A 22,540-nucleotide genomic window follows, 5' to 3' on the forward strand; every position below is an offset into this window, starting at 1 on the left:
CATTGTAGAGATGTGAGGAAAGCCTTGGGTGGTTTCCCTCTTATGTTTCTCTCTGGTAGCTGGAAGAGATTTAGAGAATTACTTTGATCTGCTCATCGCAGTTGGGACTATACCCTAACGTCTCCACGTCTCTTATGGTGATACCAGACCATGTGCCGTGACTTTGCCTGATGGTTTCTCTGGCCTTTCTGGGTTCACCACGTTTCTGTACCTAGAACTTATCTCTAGCCCATGGGTGGTCCCACTGGTGGCTTACTCCTCCCTTTAGCCTGCCCCCCCTCCACATATACCCCAATAACACAATATCAATATACTTGCTCTGCAAATATAGCTTCAGATGGGCCTGAACTGGGTGCTGTCCTCTCAAGGACACTTCAAACAAACACACAAATAGAAAAATGTTGTCCTCAAAATGCAAATGTCACTTGAGAAAGCCTCTGGTACTTCCTTCTATCTGCCATTTATAAGGCCTTCTCCACACAAGTTTTAGAGGTCCCAATCCAATGGCCCGAACTTTTGTGCTGCACTCAACTGCTTTACAGAAAAAAAAAGTTTCATTTACAAACACACATTCTTCAAAAGAGGCTGCAGAAGCTGTGGAGAGGGAAATCATATCCCTTAGGATCGGGGGAAGGCAGTGGGTTGCACTGCGTGCACAGCTCTGAACAACTAGTAGTGCTGCTCCAGGCCCAGTGTTGAGCAGGGTTCTGAGGCTTCCTTGAAGAGGAGAGGATGGAGACAGTGTGAGCAATTTGATGCAGAGGGTGACTTGCAGGTTTCTGGAAGTCATGGTGGATGGTGATGCCATCTACCAGGGTTACAGGAGGGGCTCAGGTCAAAAAGAAAGATGATGAATTCAGTTCTGTTATGTGGAATTTGAGAGGCCCAGTGTCACCTGGGTCCACCTGGCCATTGGGTATATAGGCCTGCTCCTCTGAAGGGAAGGGCTGGGCTGAAGAAATGGGTGCAGGAGCCACAGCACATGTGTGGCAATGACTGGCAGGGAAGAGGGTATAGTGGGAGCTGAGAACAGGGAGGCTGGGCAGAGTCACTAGGAACATCAACATGAAGGGGAGCAGAGAGGAAGAAATTCTCTACCTGGCTTCTCACTGTCCCATTGACAAGATCCCCATTCAACAGACTCTAGACCTCAGTTTCTTCATCTGTAGAGTGGAAATATCTTCCTCCACTACCTCTAGCAAACATGAGGAGTTGAAGAAACATACTTACTACTGGTCCCTTCAGTCCCCATTAAAATGCTTGTAAATTGGGGAGAAGAGTAGTAACCAGCAGGACAAAGGAAACAGACAAAGATGGCAGCAATAACGTTCGAGAAACCAAAATGTGCATGGACAAGTGGCAACAGATTTAGAAACCTAAGAAAGGTGATTTCTAGGCCAGCAGTGAGGCGAAGATCAGAAGTGGGCTAAGGTTTGAGCATTGCTTTAAGATTTAGGCATCTCCCTCTCTCTGTCCTCTCAAATAGATCTTCCTCTTTTTAAGGAAATACAAAATACTCTTTTTAAATAAATTCAAGTGATAAAGATACTAGTGCACTGTATGGGTAAACCATAATTTATCCATCTCTTTACTCAAGAGCAGTTAGGTTATTCCAGGAAAAATAAACATGCAGATAAAAGTACATACTTCATGAGGATAAAATCCAATAACATCAGAATGGTTGTTATCTCTGGAAGAGAGAAAGGAGGAGGAAAGAGATGCAGTATGAAATTTTAGCTGTATTTTATTTACCTTTATTTTCTTTTTTAAAAACCCTGAAAATTAAAATTATAATTATAGAACTATGTAAATGTTATGTTTATGTATATATTAATACGTTTATGTATATACATATTATAAATATTAATTTGAGAAAGAGAAAAAATCTCTTCCAGTCGGTATGTGGTGACAGGTGAGTGTGTGTGAAGACAGCCTGCTGGGAGCACCGGGCTTCCCATAGCTCTGCTCAGAACCTTCATGAGGACGTGGCGCCGGAGCCCTGGTCTTGGGCCTGTCTCCCCTCTCCCAGATACTGTGAGACCTGGCCCACCTTCCCATGAGGGCCAGCGGTGGTTCCCCTCTAGCTTCCACTGCTATGATGGGGACCCAAAGGGACAGGATGGTGGGACATCATTCAGAATCAGAACTGCCCTCAAGAATCCAGGACATAGAGAGCAAAACATTTGAAAAATCCTGTTCTAGCTGATGAGCAGCCACCGAAGTAGAGAGGAGCAAGGGGCCGCCTGTTCCGTGCTCTTTATAATCAGGTCCTCCCTGATGGTGCTTTGGTCACTGTCCGCTGACAGTTCCCTGTGGCCTTGTTCACAGCACTAACAGCCTCCTTCCTGGGCATCTTCATTTTGTTGTGTCCATTAAGGGTATTTATTTATTTATTTATTTTTAGACAGATTTTTCTCTGTCACCCAGGCTGTGGTGCAATGGCACGATGTCGGCTCACTGCAACCTCTACCTCCCGGGTTCAAGCGATTCTCCTGCCTCAGCCTCTCAAGTAGCTGGGATGACAGGCATGCGTCACCACACCCGGCTAATTTTGTATTTTTAGTAGAGACGGGCTTTCGCCATGTTGGCCAGGCTGGTTTTAAACCCCTGACTTCAGGTGATCCACCCACCTCGGCCTCCCAAAGTGTTGGGATTACAGGTGTGAGCTACCACGCCTGGCCGATAAGTGTATTTTACGCGGGTATATTACCTTTTGTTATTGAGAGCTAAAAGATCTGCATCATTCATCACAAACTATTTTTAGCCATACCCTGAAATACAGAGAAACAGACTGCAAACATGAGACAGCACCATTTGCTCCAACCCAACTGGTGCAAACTTCATGAAGCAGTGTTATTTTGCAGATTTCCTTTAGTAACCAAGGAGTGTGGTTACCCGCACCCACATGTCTTTTGATCTTTGAATGTAAAAATATTTTTGAAAGTGAACTTTTAAAATTGGGAAAACAATGTAACATTCTGGAAAGGTTGCCAAATAGAAGAATATGGGAGAAAAATTATCCCTCATCTCAGCCACCCTAATGTATCAATTAGCTTTCTTCTCTTACCTTCAAGTTATTTTTCAAATGAACATATTATATAACTGTAATAATAGTATTGGTGGCCATTGAGTATGCTTTTCTGTTTAATACTACATCGTAATTTGCCACAGTGCCATACAAGCCTCTTTTTTTAAATAGGCTTTTTATTTTGAAATACATTTAGATTTATAGAAGAGTTGGGTAGTCACTAGAGAGAATGCCTATCCACCTTCTACCAGTGTCTCCTCATGTTAACATCTTACATAACCATGGCACATTTGTCAAATCTAAACAGTGAATTAGTGATAGTACTAACTAGTTATCAGTACTATCAACTGAACCACAGACTTTATTTCATCTTACTGGTTTTCCCACTAATGTTCTTTTTCTGCTCCAGGGTACAATTCAAGATACCACAAACACATCTTGTGTTTATTGTGTGTATACCAGTAGATTCAGGTGATACACCATACTCGGCCTAACTATTCTCTCTTTCTAAATATTTAGATTGCTTTTGGTTTTTCTGTATCACATGTACTACTCTGAAGAACATCCGCATGTGGGTAGTTGTATTAGTCCGTTCTCACACTGCTATAAAGAAACACCCGAGACTGGGTAATTTAGAAATAAGAGAGGTTTAATTGGCTCATGGTTCTGCAGGCTGTACGAGAAACATGGCTGGGGAGGCCTCGGGAATTTCAATCATGGCAGAAGGTGAACGGGAAGCAGACAATGTCTTACGTGGCCAGAGCAGGAGGAACAAAGTGGGAGGTGCCTCACACTTTTAAAGAACCAGATCTCATGAGAACTCGTTCACTATCCTGAGAACAACAAGGGAGAAATCCTTCCCCGTGATCTAATCACCTTCTACCAGGCCCCTCCTCCAACACTGGGGAGTACAATTCGACATGTGGGGACACAGATCCAAACCATATTAGTAGCCTTCTCTTCTTTTAAGATTCCTTCCTTGTGGCTGTCTACAATCAGATTTCTGGAGGCCCAAGGGGTAAGAACAGATTTATGGCCCTGGATACCATTGCATATTACCACCAAAGTGTGTTCCACAATGTCTGAATACTCATTTATACTGCCACGAGCAATGTTCTGAGAGTAGTGCATTCATGTACCCTTGTCAGCATTACTCTTACTTTAATGTTTTGGCTAATTTAGTAGGTGAAAACATCTCAGTTTTTGAAATGTGTATTTCTTTGATAACTAGCAAATTTGAATATTTCCCCATGTGTGTTTACTAGCTATACTTCCTTTTTTTTTTTTTTTTTTTGCAAATTATCTCTTCATATTTTATTTATTAGGGTCTGAATTTTCTGATTAATATGCATGAGTTTTATAATAAAGATACCCGTTGGCCTCTCATTTTGCTGCAATTATTTACCCCTCCATCTATTGTCTGAATTTTTTCTTTCGTAATTTTTGGAACAGCATAATGAAAGTTTTATGATGTGGATTCCATTATTTTTTTAAAATTTATTTATTTTTAGTCTCTTTTAAGCTTAGAAAGGTTCTTCCTCAAAGTCTGGGTTTAGGGTCGGGCACAGTGGTTTATGTTGTAATCCCGCACTTTTGGAGGTCAAGGCGGGAGGACTGATTGAGCCCAGGAGTTCAAGACCAGCCTGGGTAACATAGTGAGGCCCTGTGTCTACAATAATAACAACAATAGCAAGCAATTAGCTAGATGTGGTGGCATGTGACTGTAGTCCCAGCTACTCAGTTGTCTGAGGTGAGAGGATCAATTGAGCCTGGGAGGTGGAAGCTGCAGTGAGCTGAGATCACACCACTGCACTCCAGCCTGGGTGACAGAGGGAGACCCAGTCTCAAAACTAAATAAATAAATAAGTAAATAAATTTTAAAAGTCTAATTTCAAAATTCAATTATTTTCTATAATTTGAGATCCCATATTTCACTGATTCATCTGGAATATTTTTGGTATTTGGTCCAAATGTCTGACTGGGCCACCTGTCACTCACCAGCTGCAGGTGACCACACCTACAACTTCATGGGTGGTCAAGCTGAGTCACTTCCAGCTGAGTGACTGGCATCCTCCTCCTCTGTGTTGCCCAAGCTAGAATCCTTGAAGTCACCTAATTTCTACTTTCTTTCTCTCTTTCACTACCCACATCCACCCAGCCATGGAGTCTCAATAGTTCTATATTTGTGGTTCATCCGCCAGTTCTTTGGGGAAGAGTATATGCTGCTCTCTCTGCCTGGGACCCTTTTCCCTTCCTTATTCTGTCTGCCTCGTTCCTATGGGTCTACTGCACAGAGCCTGGTATGTCCTTGCTATGGGCCACTAAAGTACTCCAACTTCCTAACCCTAATTCTCACACCCAATAGTAATATCCTGCTAATTTGTGTCCCTGTGTCTCTCTTCATCATTAACGTAGAGACTGACAGTGCGTAGTATGTATAGGGTGCTCAATATGTATGTTAGGTGTGTGAAAGAGCAAATAAATGAGTGAAAATGCCAATAAAATAGGAGTCATACCTAACCAGGGCCCAGCAGGGTCTGATTTAAATACTTTTCTACAGAATATGAAGGTAAAAGGGATAGCATTATAATTCATGCTTTTTATGGGTGCCAAGAGGTCATGGATACCTTAGATTGGCTTGTTCACCTTCTGGGTGACTGTTTTATCCTCCTTCTAGATGCCATTACTATAATGCAAAGCCTGGAAAAATAAAAACTGCATTTTCCAGACTATCTTGTAGCCCATATTCTGGATGTCAGTTAGGTCCCACCAACTGAATATACTCTTGAGAGAGAGGGAAGGCAGAGTGGGGTGGAGGCCATTTTCCTGCTGTTATATCTGTAGCCAAGCAAGGCCATGAAAACATGAGAACGCATCATTCCAGGGCCCATCGCCAGTCTTGTGGGTGTCTGGAAGCAGTTGTGGCAGCAGTAAAGCCAGTAGTGAGGGCGAAGGCAGAGGCGTCCTGGTTCTGAATCACCACTAGAGCATTCTCTCATTCATTCTTTCTCTCCCTCTCTCTCTCTCTAATAGAGCCATTGGAGACTCCAGAATTAATTTCTCCACTCTTTCTACCAATTTCCATAACTATCTTCCTGTTTAAAATACCTAGAACATTTCTATTTTCTGTACTGAACCATTGCAGATACACAAGGGATAGAAGAACTAGTTCCCCTCTTAGTGACCCAAGGAGACTGCCTTGATCAATTGCAATTTTTCCTGGAGCAAAGGAAGCAAGAAATACTCCTAAGACTATGGGTGAGGCTATGCTTACTGGTTATTTTACGGTTCCACAGGGGACTGATAAATCATTTCCGTTATCTTTCTCCCCACTTTTCAGCCACCTTTAAGACTATGTTAGAATAGGCCTCTTCACTTGGTAATAAATATGGCCAGTACTGGATAATTACACAGGGGGAAACAAACAAAACTACCTGGAGAAAATATAGGTGAATAATTCAGATCTTTCCCATATTAAGGGTACTTATAAATCAGTGAGAAAAAAACTAAAACCCAATTGAATATGTGCAAAATACTTGAAAATAGGGAGAAAAATAGCCAAAAAAGATGCTAAAATATTTAAGCTTTTTAAAACCAAATTTGCCAAGGTTTTAAAAGACTATTTAGAGTTTCAAATTCATAGTAAAATTGAGAGGAAGGTAGAGAGATTTCCCATATACTCCCTGTCCCCATGCATGCATAGCCTCCCCGCCATCATCATCCCCTACCAGAGTGGTGCATTTGTTGGTGAACCTACATTGACACATCATTCTCACCCAAAGACCATAGTTTACATTAGCGTTCACTTTTTCTGTTGGGCATTCTGTGGGTTTAAACAAATGTATAATGACATGTATCTACCATTACGGTATCATATAGAATAGTTTCACTGCCCTAAGAACCCTCTGCACTCTGCCTATGCATCCCTTGTTCTCTCCTAATCCCTGGAAACCACTGGTCTTTTTTACTTTTGCCTTTTCCAGAATGTCATAGAGTTAGAATCATACAGTATGTAGCCTCTTCACATTGGCTTCTTTCACTTAGGAATAACCACTGAGGTTTCCTCGACGTGGAAACTTGGAGGATTGAGACTATGGATGAGGCTGTGCTTACTGGTTATTTTATGGTTCTACAAGGGACCGATAAATCATTTCCATTATCTTTCTTCCCACTTTTCAGCCACCTTTAAGACTATGTTAGAATAGGCTTCTTCACTTAGCCTATTCTAAGGCTAAGTGAAAGAAAAAGGAAAAGTTTCCTTTTCGTGGCTTGATAGCTCATTTATTTTTAGCACTGAATAATACTCTGTTGTCTGGAAATACCACAATTTATTTATCCATTCACCTACTAAAGAACTTCTTGTTTACTTCCAAGTTTTGGCAATTATGAATAAAGCTGCTGTAAATATCCATGTGCAGGCTTTTGTGTGGACATAAGTTTTTGACTCCTTTAGGTAAATACCAACGAGTGCACATGCAGGTGGTGTGACAAGTATGTTTGATTTTGTAAGAAACTGCCAAACTGCCTTCCAAAGGGGCTGTACCATTTTGCATTCCCACTGGTGATGAATGAGAGTCCTGTTGCTCCACATCCTTGCCAAAATTTTGTTTTATCAGTGTTCTGGATTTTGGCCATTCTAATAGGCATACAGAGATGGTATCTCATTGGTGTTATAATTTGCATTTCCCTGATGACACATGATGTGGAGCATGTTTTTATATGCTTACTTGCCATCATGGTATCTTTTTTGGTGAGGTGTCTGTTAAAGTCTTGGTTCATTTTTCTTTTTCTTTTATTTGTTTTCTTTTTTTCTTTTTATTTTAGGTCTGGGGTACATGTGAAGGTTTGTTACATAGGTAAATATGTGCTATGGGGGTTTGTTGTACATATTATTACCTCACTCAGGTATTAAGCCCAGTACCCAGAAAAGTTATATTTTCTACTCGTCTCCCTCCACCCACTGTCCCCCATCAAGTAGACCCCAGTGCCAGGACCAGCTCAGTCAGGGAAACCCTAACCCAGCGGTGCTAGAGGAATTAAAGACACACATACAGAAGTATAGCGTGTGGAGTGGGAAATCAGGAGACTCAGAGCCTTCAGAGCTGACAGCCCCAAACAGAGATTTACCCACATATTTACTGACATCTAGCCAGTAATAAGCATTATTTCTATAGATTATAGATTAACTAAAAGTATTCCTTACAGGAAACAAAAGGATGGGCCGAAATAAAGGGATGGGCTCTGGCTAGTTAGCTGCAGCAGGAACATATCCTTAAGGCACAGATCGCTCATGCCATTGTTTGTGGTTCAGGAACACCTTTAAGAGGTTTTCTGCCCTGGATGGGTCAGGTCTTCCTTGCCCTCATTCCGGTAAACCTACAACCTTCAGCGTGGGCGTCATGGCCATCGTGAACATGTGCTGCAGAGATTTTGTTTATGGACAGTTTTGGGGCCAGTTTATGGCCAGATTTGGGGGCCTGTTTCCAACACCTCAGTGTCTATTGTTTCCTTCTTTATGTTCCTAAGTTCTTATTATTCAGCTCCCACTTATAAGTGAGAACATAGGGTAGTTGATTTTCTGTTCCTGCATTAGTTTGCTAAGGATGATATCCTCCAGCTCCATTCGTGTCCCCACAAAAGACATGATCTCGTTCTTTCTATGGCTGCATAATATTCCATGGTGTATAGGTACCACATTTTTTAAATCTAGTCTGTCATTGATGGGCATTTAGGTTGATTCCATGCCTTTGCTATTGCAAACAGTGCTGCAATGAACATTCACATGCATGTGTCTTTATGGTAGAATGCTTTATATTCCTTTGGGTATACCCAGTAATGGGACTGCTGAGTCGAATGGTAGTTCTGCTTTTAGCTCTTTGAGGAATTGCCATACTGCTTTTCACAATAATTAAACTAATTTATATTCTCACGAACAGTGTATAAGGGTTCCCTTTTCTCTACAATCTTGCAAGCATCTTTATTTTTTGACTTTTTAATAATAGCCATTCTGACTGGGTGTGAGATAGTGTCTCATTATGGTTTTGATTTGCATTTTTCTAATGATCAGTGGTGTTGGGCTCTTTTTCATAGGCTTGTTGGTCGCCTGTATGTCTTCTTTTGAGGTGTGTGTTCATGTCCTTTGTCTACTTTTTAATAGGGTTATTTTTCCCTTGTAAATTTAAGTTCCTTATAAACGTTGGATATTAGACCTTTGTCAGATTCATAGTTTGCAAATATTTTCTTCCACTCTGTAGATTGTCTGTTTACTCTGCTGATAGTTTATTTTGCTGTGCAGAAGCTCTTAAGTTTAATGAGATTCCATTTGTCAATTTTTGCTTTTGCTGTGATTGCTTTTGGTGTCTTTGCCATGAAATCTTTTGGTCCATTTTTCACTCAGGTTGTTTGTTTATTTTTATTGTTGAGGTGTTTTTTTTTTTTTTTTTTTTTGAGATGGAGTTTTGCTCTTGTTGCCCAGGCTGGAGTGCAGTGGCACAATCTTGTCTCATTGCAGCCTCTGCCTTCTGGGTTCAAGTGATTCTTCTGCCTCAGCCTCCCAAGTAGCTGGGATTACAGGCTCCTGCCACCACAGCCAGCTAATTTTTGTATCTTTAGTAGAGATGGGGTTTTGCCATGTTGGCCAGGCTAGTCTCGAACACCTGACCTCAGGTGATCCACCTGCCTTGACCTCCCAAAGTGCTGAGATTACAGGCATGAGCCACCACACCCGGCCTGTTGAGTTTTAAGAGTTCTGTGTTATCTTAGTTTGTTTGGCTGCTATATCAAAATACTATAGATTGGGTGGCTTATAAACAACAGAAATCTATTTTTCACAGTTCTGGAGGCAGACAAGTCTAAGACCAAGGCACCAACTGATTTGGTGTCTGGTGAAGGCTCACTTCCTGGCTCATAGACAGTTGTGTTCTTGCTGTGTCTTCACATAGCAGAAGGGGAGGGGGAGCTCTCTAGGGTATCTTTTATAAGGGAACTAGTCATGTTCATGAGGGCTCTACCCTCATGACCTAATCACCTCCCAAAGGTCACATCTACAAATATGATTACATTGGGAATAAGAGTTTAACATATGAATTTTAGAAGGATAAATAGAAGAAATTCTAGAAATTTAGGATAAATTTTAGAAGGAAAATAAATGTTTTCTCTATAGCATTTGCATATTTTGGATAACAGACCTTTATCAGATATTTCTTTTGCAAATATTTTCTCCTAGTCTGAGGCTTTTTTAAAAAAATTGTTTTCATTCGCTGAGCAAAAATTATTTAAAAAGTGGTAGTAGTAAGACCTGATGGGGCTGTGTTACTTTACACTGTTACTTATACATCTCATACCCCACTATAAACTTCTAAATTGGTTAATTTTCTAAATGTAAGTTTGATGATATTTATTAGAAATCTTTAAAATATTCATTCCCTTAAATCAGTGGTTCTCAACTGGGAGCAGTTTTGCCCCTTGGGGAACATTTGGTAATGTGTGGAGATGCTATTAGTTTTCACAATGGGTTGGGGAGTACTACTGTCATTTAGTGGGTAGAGACCAGGGATGCTGCTCAACATCCTATAATTCAAAAGGGCAGCCCCCACAAAAACTAGGCAGCCCCAAATGTCAATAGTGTTAGGGTCGAGATACCATCTTAGACACAAGAGCTCTGGATTTACCCAAATAAATAATTGAATGCACCTAAAGATTTATTCATTTACTCTTTTGGAGAGAGCAATAAGTCACTAGTAGTAAAAATGAAAATGTATTATACTCGATAAATTTTACAGGTATCCATCCTAGAAACACTGACACATGTGCGCAAAAAGGCACATACATAGATGTTCTTTTCAGCATTATTTTTACCAGTGATATTTTGAAAATAACTGCAATGTCAATCAATGGAGTAATAGTTAATGTACACGCATGCTCTGAAAAGCAGAGTTTCGGCCATCCAATTTCCCACTACTCTTTTCTATGATTCTAACGTCCTGCGGGGTTCCTTCTTTGCGGTGGATGGGCTTAGTGGAAGAACAATTCCCAGAACTGGTCTCATCCTGTCATTTCCCAGTTTAGAAACCAGAAAGGACTACTCTTTCCTGCCGCTTGGTTGAGCTAAGAGGAAGCCACGTGGCCTAAGTCTAGCCAATCAGATGAGACATTAAATCGTGAACAGATTTATGGCAGAGTGAGAGAGATCGTTAAGAATTAAATCTCTGAGTGGTGACAATCGTAGGTGTATATGGGGCAGAGGGGAGCTGACTTTTGGCCTCATGGTTCCTGCTGACAGCGCTGGGCTTCTTCTATTTCTCAATCCATTAGAAAAACTTTGGTTTCTGTTATTAAGAACATTGATGACAAGCCCTAGCAGCAGTCCTTTAAATAGATACATTAGATCTCTGTGAGTTGCAAAGGATCCTAACTGATAAGCTGGAGAATTACATGCAATAGTTAAAAAGAAAGCTCACCAGAACATATTAGTAAGTGGAAAATCAAGCTGCAGAATGTTCATTCACTTAAGGAATGTTTATTGTGCTTTTGCCATGACTAGTTTCTGTACTCTGAACAAGATAGACCTGGTCCCTGCCTTTATGGAGCATTATTTAAGACAGCAAAATATTGGGAATAAATTGCCTAATAATTGTGGGATGACAAATGCTGTTTATTATGGCACATGTGTTATATGGAAAAATTTACAGCCATTAAAAATAATGATTTTAATGATTGTAAATATGCTGTTTGTACTATATATATACTAAGTCAAATAAGACTTAAAATTATTAACATGTATGTATATATACATAATCACTATACATAACAGAACAATTTAAAAATTACATACATATGACCAGGTGTGGTGGCTCATGCCTGTAATCCTCCCACTTTGGGAGACCAAGGCGGGCGGATCACGAGGTCAGGAGATCGAGACCATCCTGGCTAACACAGTGAAGCCCCGTCTCTACTAAAAAATACAAAAAAATAGCCAGGTGTGGTGGCAGGCGCCTGTGGTCCCAGCTACTCAGGAGGCTGAAACAGGAGAATGGCATGAACTCGGGAGGCAGAGCTTGCAGTGAGCCGAGATCATGCCACTGTACTCCAGCCTGGACAACAGAGCGGGACTCCGTGTCAAAAAAAAAAAAAAAAAAGTTACACACACACACACACACACACACACAAAGTTGAGCATCCCAAATCCAAAAATCTGAAACCCTAACTGCTCCAGAATCCAACTTTTTGAGCACTAGTATGATACTCAAGGGAACTGCCCATTGGAGCATTTTGAATTTGAGATGCTCAACAGTTAAGTATATTGCAAATATTCCAAAATCCAAAAAAATCTGAAATTTCAGATAAGGGATGTCAACTGTATAGAAGCACACACACGCGCGCACACACACAGTTTTTTTAAATTGCACGTGACCAACAGGAGATATACCACAATGCTGTCAGGACTCATTTCTGAACGTTAGAATTAGATATAATGTTTTATGTTTTCTAAATTGTGGCAACCTGTATATATTATTTTATAATTATAAATCTTATCATCTATAACTATGAAGTTACTTAAGATAAATAGGTAGTAAAGCATTTGAAATTTTTAAACTTCATTTTATACATAACTATATTTTTGAAATGTCCCACAATAGGAATATCCTAGCTATATAAGCGAACACATCTATATAATGTATACATACAACATATATGCTATTGAGTAAATACAAATGTGCCTGTCATCTTACTTTAATACATTTAAGTTTTTAGAGTCAAGTCAGAAGTATTTGTGGTCTATGCTACCCTGAATCTCCCTTTGCTGGTCCCTGACCTATTAGAAGTTACCTGAGAGAATGAGGGCAATAGCTGGACTGATTTATCTACTGATGCCAGGTTGGGAGGGGAGAGCAAAGTGAGTGAGGTCAGCTGAGATAGGTGTGGTGTATCAGAAATTGACTGCATTTCTGGAATTATCTTTAAGTAGGCTTTTCATCTATCAGAGAACGCACTCTTAAATCTTGTGTAAGTATACTCAAGGTGGCATGTGTGGAGCTTCTAACACAATCTCTTTTGTTTGGGGGCAGGCAAGGTAGGGGCTCCTCTTGACATCAAGCTGGGCGCATTGAACTGTACGGCTTTCAGCATCCAGTGGAAAATGCCAAGGCATCCTGGGAGCACCATCCTTGGGTACACTGTGAGTCCACGGGCACGGGAGTTTCCTCAGTGGGTGTGTTGTGTGACTGTATGTCTTTCTCATCCTTGCTTTTTCTAGATATCTGTCCTTCCATATCAGTAACTGCCCCATTCTCCCTCCATAAAGCTAGAAGAGATGTCCCCCTTTGAAGATATTTGTAAATGCCCTGAATGTGACATCACATCTGCATTACTCACTTATGATCTATCCAGTCGTTTCTCTGTTCAGCTGTGGGAAAATATAGACTAAAAGGATGTGGTTGTTGCTATTCAATTGCCTATAGTCAAATCTGGAGAATAAAGTATGAACATGGGAAAGAGGAAATCACTGTGGAATGTTGTCAATAAGTACAAAATAATGTAAAGTAAGAAGGTGGGTAGGCAAGATGGAGGAAGCAGCAGAGAATGCATTCTTACCTATCAGAGGCTGCAAATTGGGCTGATATCTTTTCACCAAAATGTTTTCTTTGAATAGTGTTTTTAGAAATGAGTCAACATTGAGAAGTCAAGACATTTCACATAAATGTTTGGAATTGTGAACTCTCTGGGATATGGGGCGAGCTGGCCACACTGGGTCCACATTCCTATCCACCTGCTGGAACTGAGCTGCTCATTTTAGATGAGCTGTAAGACCTCAGTAACACCCCAATCCCACCACCTGCTGCTGTCTCCATTTCACCGAGGGACAGTAGCCATTGATAATGGCCCTCATCCTATTGTTTTCTAAAAGTAGAGGAATATATCTCTGGACTCATGTCTTATTGAAAGTGAGAAAATGAAAGATTACCCGGGCGGCTCATGCATTTTGGCAAAAATAACAAGAGCCATGTCCAGACCTCTGCATCTCACTTCATTGATATGTGTCTTCCTCCTGGACTCCGCAGGCTTCTGAGTTTGCAACACCCCCTACCCAATCCAAGTAGGTCTGATGTGTGTTCCCGCAGAACTAGTGCACGTGACGTTAGGCGACGCACCTCAGAGCCTGCTGCCACTGTGAGTGCAATTACAACCTTTGATCTTACACAAGCACGGGCTCTGCTCTCACCGGGGTGTCTGCATCTTTTCAAGGTCTTTTACTCTGAGGTTGGCGCAGATAAATCCCTGCAGGAGCAGTCGCACAGCGTGCCTCTCAGCCGGGACATCCCGACCACGGTGAGTTTCTCCATCCTGGCAGCCCCCTCAAAAGCACGTGGGCGCTATTCGGGTGGCTTGCTGATTTGGTGTGTGTGCTACTGTACATGTAATAATAACTAATGCTTCCAATAGTCCGTTAGGATTTCCCAATGTCATCCATGTACATTTCCTCTGAACCATGCCATCTACATCTCTGGAAAACAGGCATCTGACGAAAGGGTCCTGGTGTAAATGCTTCCATCCTGGACTCAACCCTATTTTATCATGCAAGAAAACTGCCACCTTACAGCTGGTTTTTCCCCTTCTTTTCTTCATAAAGTTCAGTTCTGTTTTTTTTCTTAATCCCAATAAAAGCTTTATACATAAATATGACGCATTTGTATCTTCCCAGCTGCCTGAAGACACAATGCAGAAGAAGAGGATGTAATTTGAAATGTATATTTAAATGGTCCAAGTTGTTTATTTTTTTTTCAAGCCCAGCACCCCGTCCTTCCACTAGCCAATTGTTGGGTCCTCATCTATTTTCTTTCCTGTTTCTCGTCAAGGTCTCTTGAGTGAATTTTTGGCCTTAGGCATCTTGTATTTTCTTTTCTTTCACTCCCCTTCCTCATTCTGCCACAACCTCAGGCTAGAGCCTTTGGAATTGCTCTACAAGGAGTTAGCACCAGTGCTCATAACACTATTATAACGGTGGTGGTGGTGCTAGCTCCTGTTTGATCTGTGCCTTCTGGCGGCAGCACCTGAGAGAGACCTGTTTGTCATCCATGATAAGGAACTATCACTTATTGAGCATCTGTTACCTGGCAGCCACCACCTTTTGCTTTACATTTGCTTTGCCACTTACTCTTCACAACTATCCTATGACCTCATTTTATGGACAAGGACGCTGAGACTCGGAGAGGTGAAGTAACTTTCCTCAAATCATACATTAGTGAGTAACAGCATCAACTGTAAACTCAGAGCTGACTGACCTCTGAGCCCCTGCCCTTGCTGGTTCTACCAAAGCTCTCATGACTCAGAAGGAATAGATGCACATTTCCAGCTTGCTTTTTTTTTTGTATGACATGCATTTAAGCTCAAAATAGACTTTTGCTTAAGCATCCAGCATTGGCCGCAGAAGCTGTCAACCTCAGCCTCTATAGTTTACCCTGTCTGAAGAGAGGGAGATGGGTTGGAACTTTCAATAAGCTCATTGACCTCACCAAGAAGCCTGATTGTCCCTAGTAGTATCCCCAGCCACCCCAGCCTGGTGTCCTGCAGGGCTCACTGCTTGACCTGGAACCTAGTTCAGGTATCAAGAGTGACACATGCCTTTGAGTCTAGGCAGTGCCTCTGAAATTGATATCCTGCCCATCACAGAACCTGGGCTGAAAATTGGCATCTCTCTGAAGGTCACTGCTGTATAAACCCAAAACAGGGCTGGGAGGGAGACCAGCACTCTGGACTTTTAGGCTTGTTTCTTCCATTTACAGGTTGGGTAGTGTTGGTCAGAGTCACTTAAACTGTCTAAACTTCAACTTTTTTTCCGTGATAGAGGTGTAATAATTATTCTCTTGTGAGGACCAAATAAAAGCCATGTGGGTGGTAGTTATCATTCCCGATGACTTATATGTTAATACATTCTCTCCATTATCAGCATCTAGGCATTAGAGTACACTATCAAATTCTGCATTTGATCATCTTGCCAATTTTGACAAACTTGCATAGGGGCTACTCTATGCCCAACATAAGACAACACACAGTCCCTGTTTGGGGGCAGCTTTCCGTCTTCTGAAAACCACATCCACACAGATAAAACAATTAGGGAGCAACATAAGATCAGATGTTGTTATTAACATGCTGCTTAGTAGACAAGGTTTGAAGAGGGAGAGGTGAGTGTGGGAACAAGTGGTCAAGAGGTGAAAGTTGGGACTGAGGACTGAAGCAGGAACTTTCTGGAAAGGCAGACTCAAGGGAGGGACATCCCAGTTGGAATGGTTTGAGCCCAGGGAATGAATGAGCATGAATGTGTCCACACATGCCTCTCTCTCTCTCTTGTTCTCTCTCTCTGTGTGTGTGTGTGTGTGTGTGTGTGTGTGTGTGTGTGTGTGTGTGTTTGGGGGTAGGGAGGGTTGGGGGTGGGGAGAGTTGCAGAATAAACAGAATGAAAAGAGGAAATCATGACTACACATAAAGGCAGTGATTCAGCAAGGGAGTGGGAGGAGTCTGATATAGCAGAATGTGTCCTGGATTCTGATGGACTTGTGTTCAGATTTCTGCATTTCAACAAAACAGCTGCTTAACCTTATAGGTCTCAGTTTCCTCATTGACATAACAGGGATCCCAAAAATATCTATATCATAGTGTGTCTGTGGTTCCCAAACCGTGTGCCAGGGTGCTCCAGGGCTCTGCAGCAGGCTCACAGGGGCACAGTAGAATATTTAACATTTTTGAGGAAAACAGCAACATCTGTGTGAATTACTGTATTAGTCCATTCTCACGCTGCTAATAAAGGCACTTGACACTGGGTAATTTATAAAGAAAAGAGGTTTAAATGACTCACAGTTCTGCATGGCTGGGGAGGCCTCAGGAGACGTACAATCATGGCGGAAGGCACCTCTTCAAAGGGCAGCAGGAGAGGGAATGAGTGCTGAGTGACGGGGGAAGCCCCTTATAAAATCATCAGCTTTTGTGAGAACTCACTCACTATCATGAGAATCACATGGGATAAGCCACTTCCATGATTCAGTTACCTCCAACTGGTCCCACCCTTGACACATGGGGATTATTACAATTCAAGGTGAGATTTGGGTGGAGACATAGAGTCAAACCATATCAACTATTATTACCAAGTTGTTTGGATATAACTACTTAATAAATGGGCATTTCTTTTGGCATTGAGATGCTATAAATATTACTGACACACTAAGGGTGGCAAGAACAGAGAAAGTTTTAGGAACTCTGTACTATATCATATCATTCTATAGATAAAGATGTGAGTTATAAGGTCATGATTGTAGAACCTTCAGCACGATGCCTGGCACAGAATGAGAGCTTAGTAAGTGGTCAGTATGATTCATACTTCAAAGATGTGTGTTTGCTGCCCTTGGCTGTGCATGGCAAAAGGGGCAGGTGCTGTACAGATTTGTTTTATTCATGCAAGTTTTTGTTTTTACTCTTCAAGTTGCCTCTGTTTTTTCCCCTCTCCAGGGACAACCTGATCATCAGGCAATTTCTGTAAGCATGTTTTAGAAAATTTAAATACCTGTCCCAACCCAGGATTCAGGGGATCTCTTTTCATCAAAATGTTGATTTTCCTGCATCTCCCTCTTGCTGATTAAGGCTCAGTGGAGAGTGCCTAGTTCTAGTGTAAGCACAGACAGTTGAATCTACAAGGTGAATTTTTAATCGTTTAGAGGAAGCCACTTTTATCCTTGCATGTACTTCTTCATCTCACACAGCAGGGTAGGGTTAAGGGGAACCTCTCTGAAGTTTGAAGTAATTTAAGCTCTGGTTCAAGAGTAGGTGAAACAGATTGAAAAGGAGAGGAAATATTTAACTAGTGAGCACCTCTCTGGAGGTAGCTCCCGCTCCTTTTACCTCCTCTTTTCTCACTCCCTTATTTCCTCTGACAATTCCAGATTGTGTTTTCAGTAAGATAGGACCGATAGATTTGGTTTTCTGGATTGAATACCAAAGTGGGGAGTGGGTTGACAAATGGTTAATCTGATTTGACTGATAAAATGACCAAAATACCCTGGCTGATAATGTGGAGTTGGGCTGCATTGTTTGATAATCTGCCTTCTAGAAGCTTCCAATTTGGCAGCATTTCAAGCCCACCTTATCTTTTTCTTAAAATAATACCCTCCAGGTTTCCTCCTGGAAAACAAAATAGTAAAACAAATCAGGGCAATTTGGCAAATTTTTTAGAGTTAGAAATAGATAAGCATGTTTAGGGTGGTGGTCTTTACACTTTTTGATCATGCATACCATCAGTTAAAAATATTTGAACATGCACCAATATATGTATATTTATGTATTTATAAATTATACATCTGCTACTCTACTAATATATTATGTACATTATAAAATCTCACAGAATTTTAAAGGAGGAGATAAAACAGAAATAGAGAGTTCTTGTGTTTTCTTCTGGCATCTCAGTGGGTTGTCTTGCTGTCCCTGGGGATGCACCACCACCCTGCTTTAGAGTCCACTGATTGACCCAGAACTTAGAGAGAGAAAACTTAACCAGGAATCAGAAGGCTTGTTCCTGCTCTCTCATCAGAGCAAGGGTGACCTGAGGTGAAGTCACTGAGCTCTTCTGAATTTCTCTTCAACTGTAAAATGAAGGGATGGGGCTGGGCGCAGTGCCTCATGCCTGTAATCCCAGCACTTCGGGAGGCCGAGATGGGTGGATCAGGAGTTCGAGACCAGCCTGGCCAACATAGTGAAACCCCATCTCTACTAAAAATACAAAAAAAAATTAGCTGGGTGTGGTGGTAGGCACCTGTAATCCCAGCTACTTGGGAGTCTGAGGCAGGAGAATCACTTGAACCCTGGAGGCAGAGGTTGCAGTGAGCCGAGATCACGTGATTGCACTCCACCCTGGGCAACAAGAGTGAAACTCCATCTCAAAACAAAACAAAACAAAAAAACAAAAAAAGAAGGGATGGACTAGCAATGATTCTCAGCTGGGGGTGCCTTTGTCCCCTCCTGGGCATTTTGGTGGACAAGCATCAGGGATGCTAACTTTCCTGCAGTACATAGGACAGATCCACATAAGGAAGATTTGTCCAGCCTCCAAAGCTAATGCTGCCCCTGCAGCAAAGCTCTGGAAAATAACTTCCTGTGACCACCCAGAGAATAGAAATCCCTACAACTCCTCCCTCCACCCTGCTCTGCACAGCCGTCCTCAGTGCATTGGAGGAAGGATGCTTGGAAGATAGCACTTTTCTCTTTCTCTGGTGCCTTCCACTGGACGATGCTAGGTGGTCCCAACTTCCACTAAGGCAACTGGGGCCTAGCCTTGACTTGTAGGGTCAACTGTGAGGTTGAATCCAAGTTTACTAGCTATTAATGAAGGTTGTTTTAGAAGAATCATAGACCTTCAGTGTTAAATCTTTGGCCCAGAGAAGCTAAGTGGCATCCCCAAGACCACACAGCTAGGTTAGCAGCAGAACCTGGGTCTCCTGGCTCCCAGTCCAGTTCTCTACTCAATTCATGCCTCCTCTCAACTGTGCTCATCTGAACTAATGAATAGGACAGCCTCTAGCCTTATTTCTGAAGCCAAATGATCTGTATTTCAGGCAGTAGGAGGAGAAAGAACAGCAGCCTGTAAGGAGGTAAAGGCGATGTCTGAAATCAGAGTCAGAGACTTCAGTTCAGAACAATTCAACATGATTTTGTCAATGCAGAGTGAAAAGTATGTAGTAAAGAATAGCCTTGCTGGGTGCGGTAGCTCATGCCTCTAATCCCAGCACTTTGGGAGGCCGAGGTGGGCAGATCACTTGAGGTCAGGAGTTTGAGACCAGCCTGGCCAACATGGTGAAACCCCATCTCTACTAAAAATACAAAAATTAGCCGGGCATCATGGTGCATGCTTGTAATCCCAGCTACTCAGGAGGCTGAGGTGGGAGAACTACTCAGGAGGCTGAGGCAAGAGAATCACTTGAACCTGGGAGGCAGTTGCAGTGAGCTGGGATCGCATCATTGTACTCCAGCCTGGGCAACAAGAGTGAAACTCTGTCTCAAAAAAAGAGAAGACTCTCATCTTTTCTTGGGCTCTTCTTACATGGTAACCCAGGTTGGTTTTGTATATTGGGCCATGTATTAGATAGATATAAGTCTAGCAGGCCAGAAACTCAAATTAACAGTGTTTCTAATGAGATGTGCATTTACATTCCCCCCCATGGAACTGTCTGGATGTCACCTTCTGGTGGCTTCACTTGATCAGAGAGCCAGGCTCCTTCCAACTCATTGTTCTGCCAACCCCTTGTGCCCTCCCGCCCGTGGTCCGGAATGGCTTATGCTGCCACATCCACACTCTGGCCAATAGATAAGGAAAAGAGGAAGGGAAACACACTCCTTCCTTTTAAGGGAGATCTCAAAAGTTGGCATCAGCATTCTCACTCACAACCTATTGGACAGAATCTAGCCATAGGGCCACACCTGGAGAGAAAGGAGGCTGAGAAGGTAGTCTTTGAGTGGCCCAACTGAAATACGGGGATTCTATCATGAGAAAGAAGAGAATGGGATGAGTCATCCAGGTGACAGACCGTGAATGGAGGGAATGGAAAAGGTGGTTGTACATGGGAAAAACCAGGTGCCCGTTTCAGAACTAGTTAGTGATGCTGTGTCTATGAGTCAGGTGATTAGAACTATATAAAGTTTCATGAGGGAAATCAGACCCACGGTTGCCCGCAGTTATATAAACTCTCTGAATCCAGTCTCATTGTCTGCAAAATGGAGACAATAGGACTGATCTCTTAGAGTTGTTGTGAAGATTAAAGGAAATAGTGGTGTACAGAGATTTTATAAATTCCAAAATGCTATATAAATGAAAACTATAATGATGATACCAATTGTAAGATGAAAGTTTGTTGTTCTGGCAATCTGTGAAGAAGGCAAGAGTCCTGAAAGTCGCCCGAGCTTTCTCACTGGGCTCAGTGACCAGCCTTGCTTTTCTCTTCTATAGATGTGAATTCACTGCTCGCATGAAGCCGCTCAACAGTGGTGTTGAGCAGACAAAGGGGTTTTGCATTTCAGAAAGAACTAGGCAAACACAAAATAGGGGGTATTTTGCAGCAAAGCACTCAGCTTCACCCAAAAAATGGTGGGGGAAGGGCCTGGGGGAGACTGTTGAGGTCCCTCTGGCCTCTACTCCAGGAAAGCAATTTCCCCCACTCTGTTCCTCACTAACTTGTGGAGAAATGAAGTTCAGGAGAGATAAACATCTTGACTTGTCTTCAGACTTCCACAAGGCAACGAAACAAAGCAAAAGACTGTTTCTGTACTTTGAAAAGAGCATGTTCAGCATCTGCCCTAGTTTGATGCAAGCCTGAAGTGGTGATGGTAAGACCTTTAAGGACAGAAATACAAAGATTTATGGTGTGTGGTATTTTACTACAAATTGCAAGGATTATCACAAGTTATAATACATTGAGGATTCCATTTGAGAGGAGAGATGTCAGGGGAGGAAGTGACAGTGAAATCGCTGAATTCAACATGTTTCTGTGGCCCTTACTGCTCAGTCCCCTTGATTTTCACCATTATGCCACTTTCTGGAGTGTCAGTGCAGAAAAAGAGACAGACGGGAAACAGCCGGCTTCTGGGAAGGTCACCCTCTACTCCTCAGAATGCACCCAAGCTGAAGGTAGCACTAATCTTCCATATCCAGTAAAGAGTTCCAGTATTTTTTAATCTATATATGGAACTACAAATAGGATTTTGCTTGGTTTTCAGTGGTAACATTTAAATTTCTGATACATTAACATCCATGGTCATAAAGTAGTCATAATCTAGTTTTCTCTGATTATGGTAAGTATTGTTTGTTGTTGATTTAAACATTATTTAATATTTTTTGTACATGTACTGGCCAATTAGAACTTGGGCATTGGTGTCAAATGGAGAAGAGCCCAAATCCCTATTTTGCCACTGACTAAATCTTGAGCAAATTGTGAACTTTTCAGGGCTTAGGTTTTCTCCTCTGTAAATGAAAATAAGAGTGATACCTACCTCACGGAACTGAAGGAAGAATTAAATAAGGCTACACATAGCCTTCTTTCCCTTTGTTCCTGAAACAGAGAAAACACCCGTCGCTGGTAGTTAATGGTAGCTGTGCTTGGTATTGAGCGATATCTACAATACTCTCTGGATCCACATCACCACCCACACTTCATCCAGCATCATGACTTCCCAGGAGTAAAGGACCCTAAAGCAGAAGCCTGGGAGAGTGCTGTGTTGGTTCGAAAGTGTTTCTGCTTCCATGAGGAAAGCCTGGAGCGTTAGTTGGGAGAGGAGTGAGAACAGAGGGTTGGATCCACCTGCTGCCTCCAGTCTCTTAACCACCAAACTTGATGTGAAACCTGGAGACAGAAGGTGAAGCTCAGGAGCACAGATGCGAGGAAGTAGAGCCGGAGAGGGGATCTGAAGGCAGGTCCACATGTGCAGCAGAGGCCCCTTGTGAAGCCACATGTAGGATGGAGTGGAGATGGGAGGGAGGGA

General features: G+C 42.1%; 1 protein-coding gene across 1 annotated transcript in view; it reads left to right on the plus strand.

Annotated features, from left to right (window-relative positions):
• Positions 1 to 22,540, plus strand: part of LOC105529472 (pikachurin-like) — a 133,137-nt gene that overhangs the window by 65,354 nt on the left and 45,243 nt on the right. The window contains exons 2-3 of the mRNA XM_011966628.1: positions 13,096 to 13,205; positions 14,273 to 14,356. Of these exons, the coding sequence (XP_011822018.1) occupies positions 13,096 to 13,205; positions 14,273 to 14,356 (194 nt within the window). The remainder of the gene's footprint in view (positions 1 to 13,095; positions 13,206 to 14,272; positions 14,357 to 22,540) is intronic.

The sequence above is a fragment of the Mandrillus leucophaeus genome, unplaced genomic scaffold (assembly GCF_000951045.1).
Source record: "Mandrillus leucophaeus isolate KB7577 unplaced genomic scaffold, Mleu.le_1.0 Scaffold119, whole genome shotgun sequence".
Lineage (NCBI taxonomy): Eukaryota > Metazoa > Chordata > Mammalia > Primates > Cercopithecidae > Mandrillus > Mandrillus leucophaeus.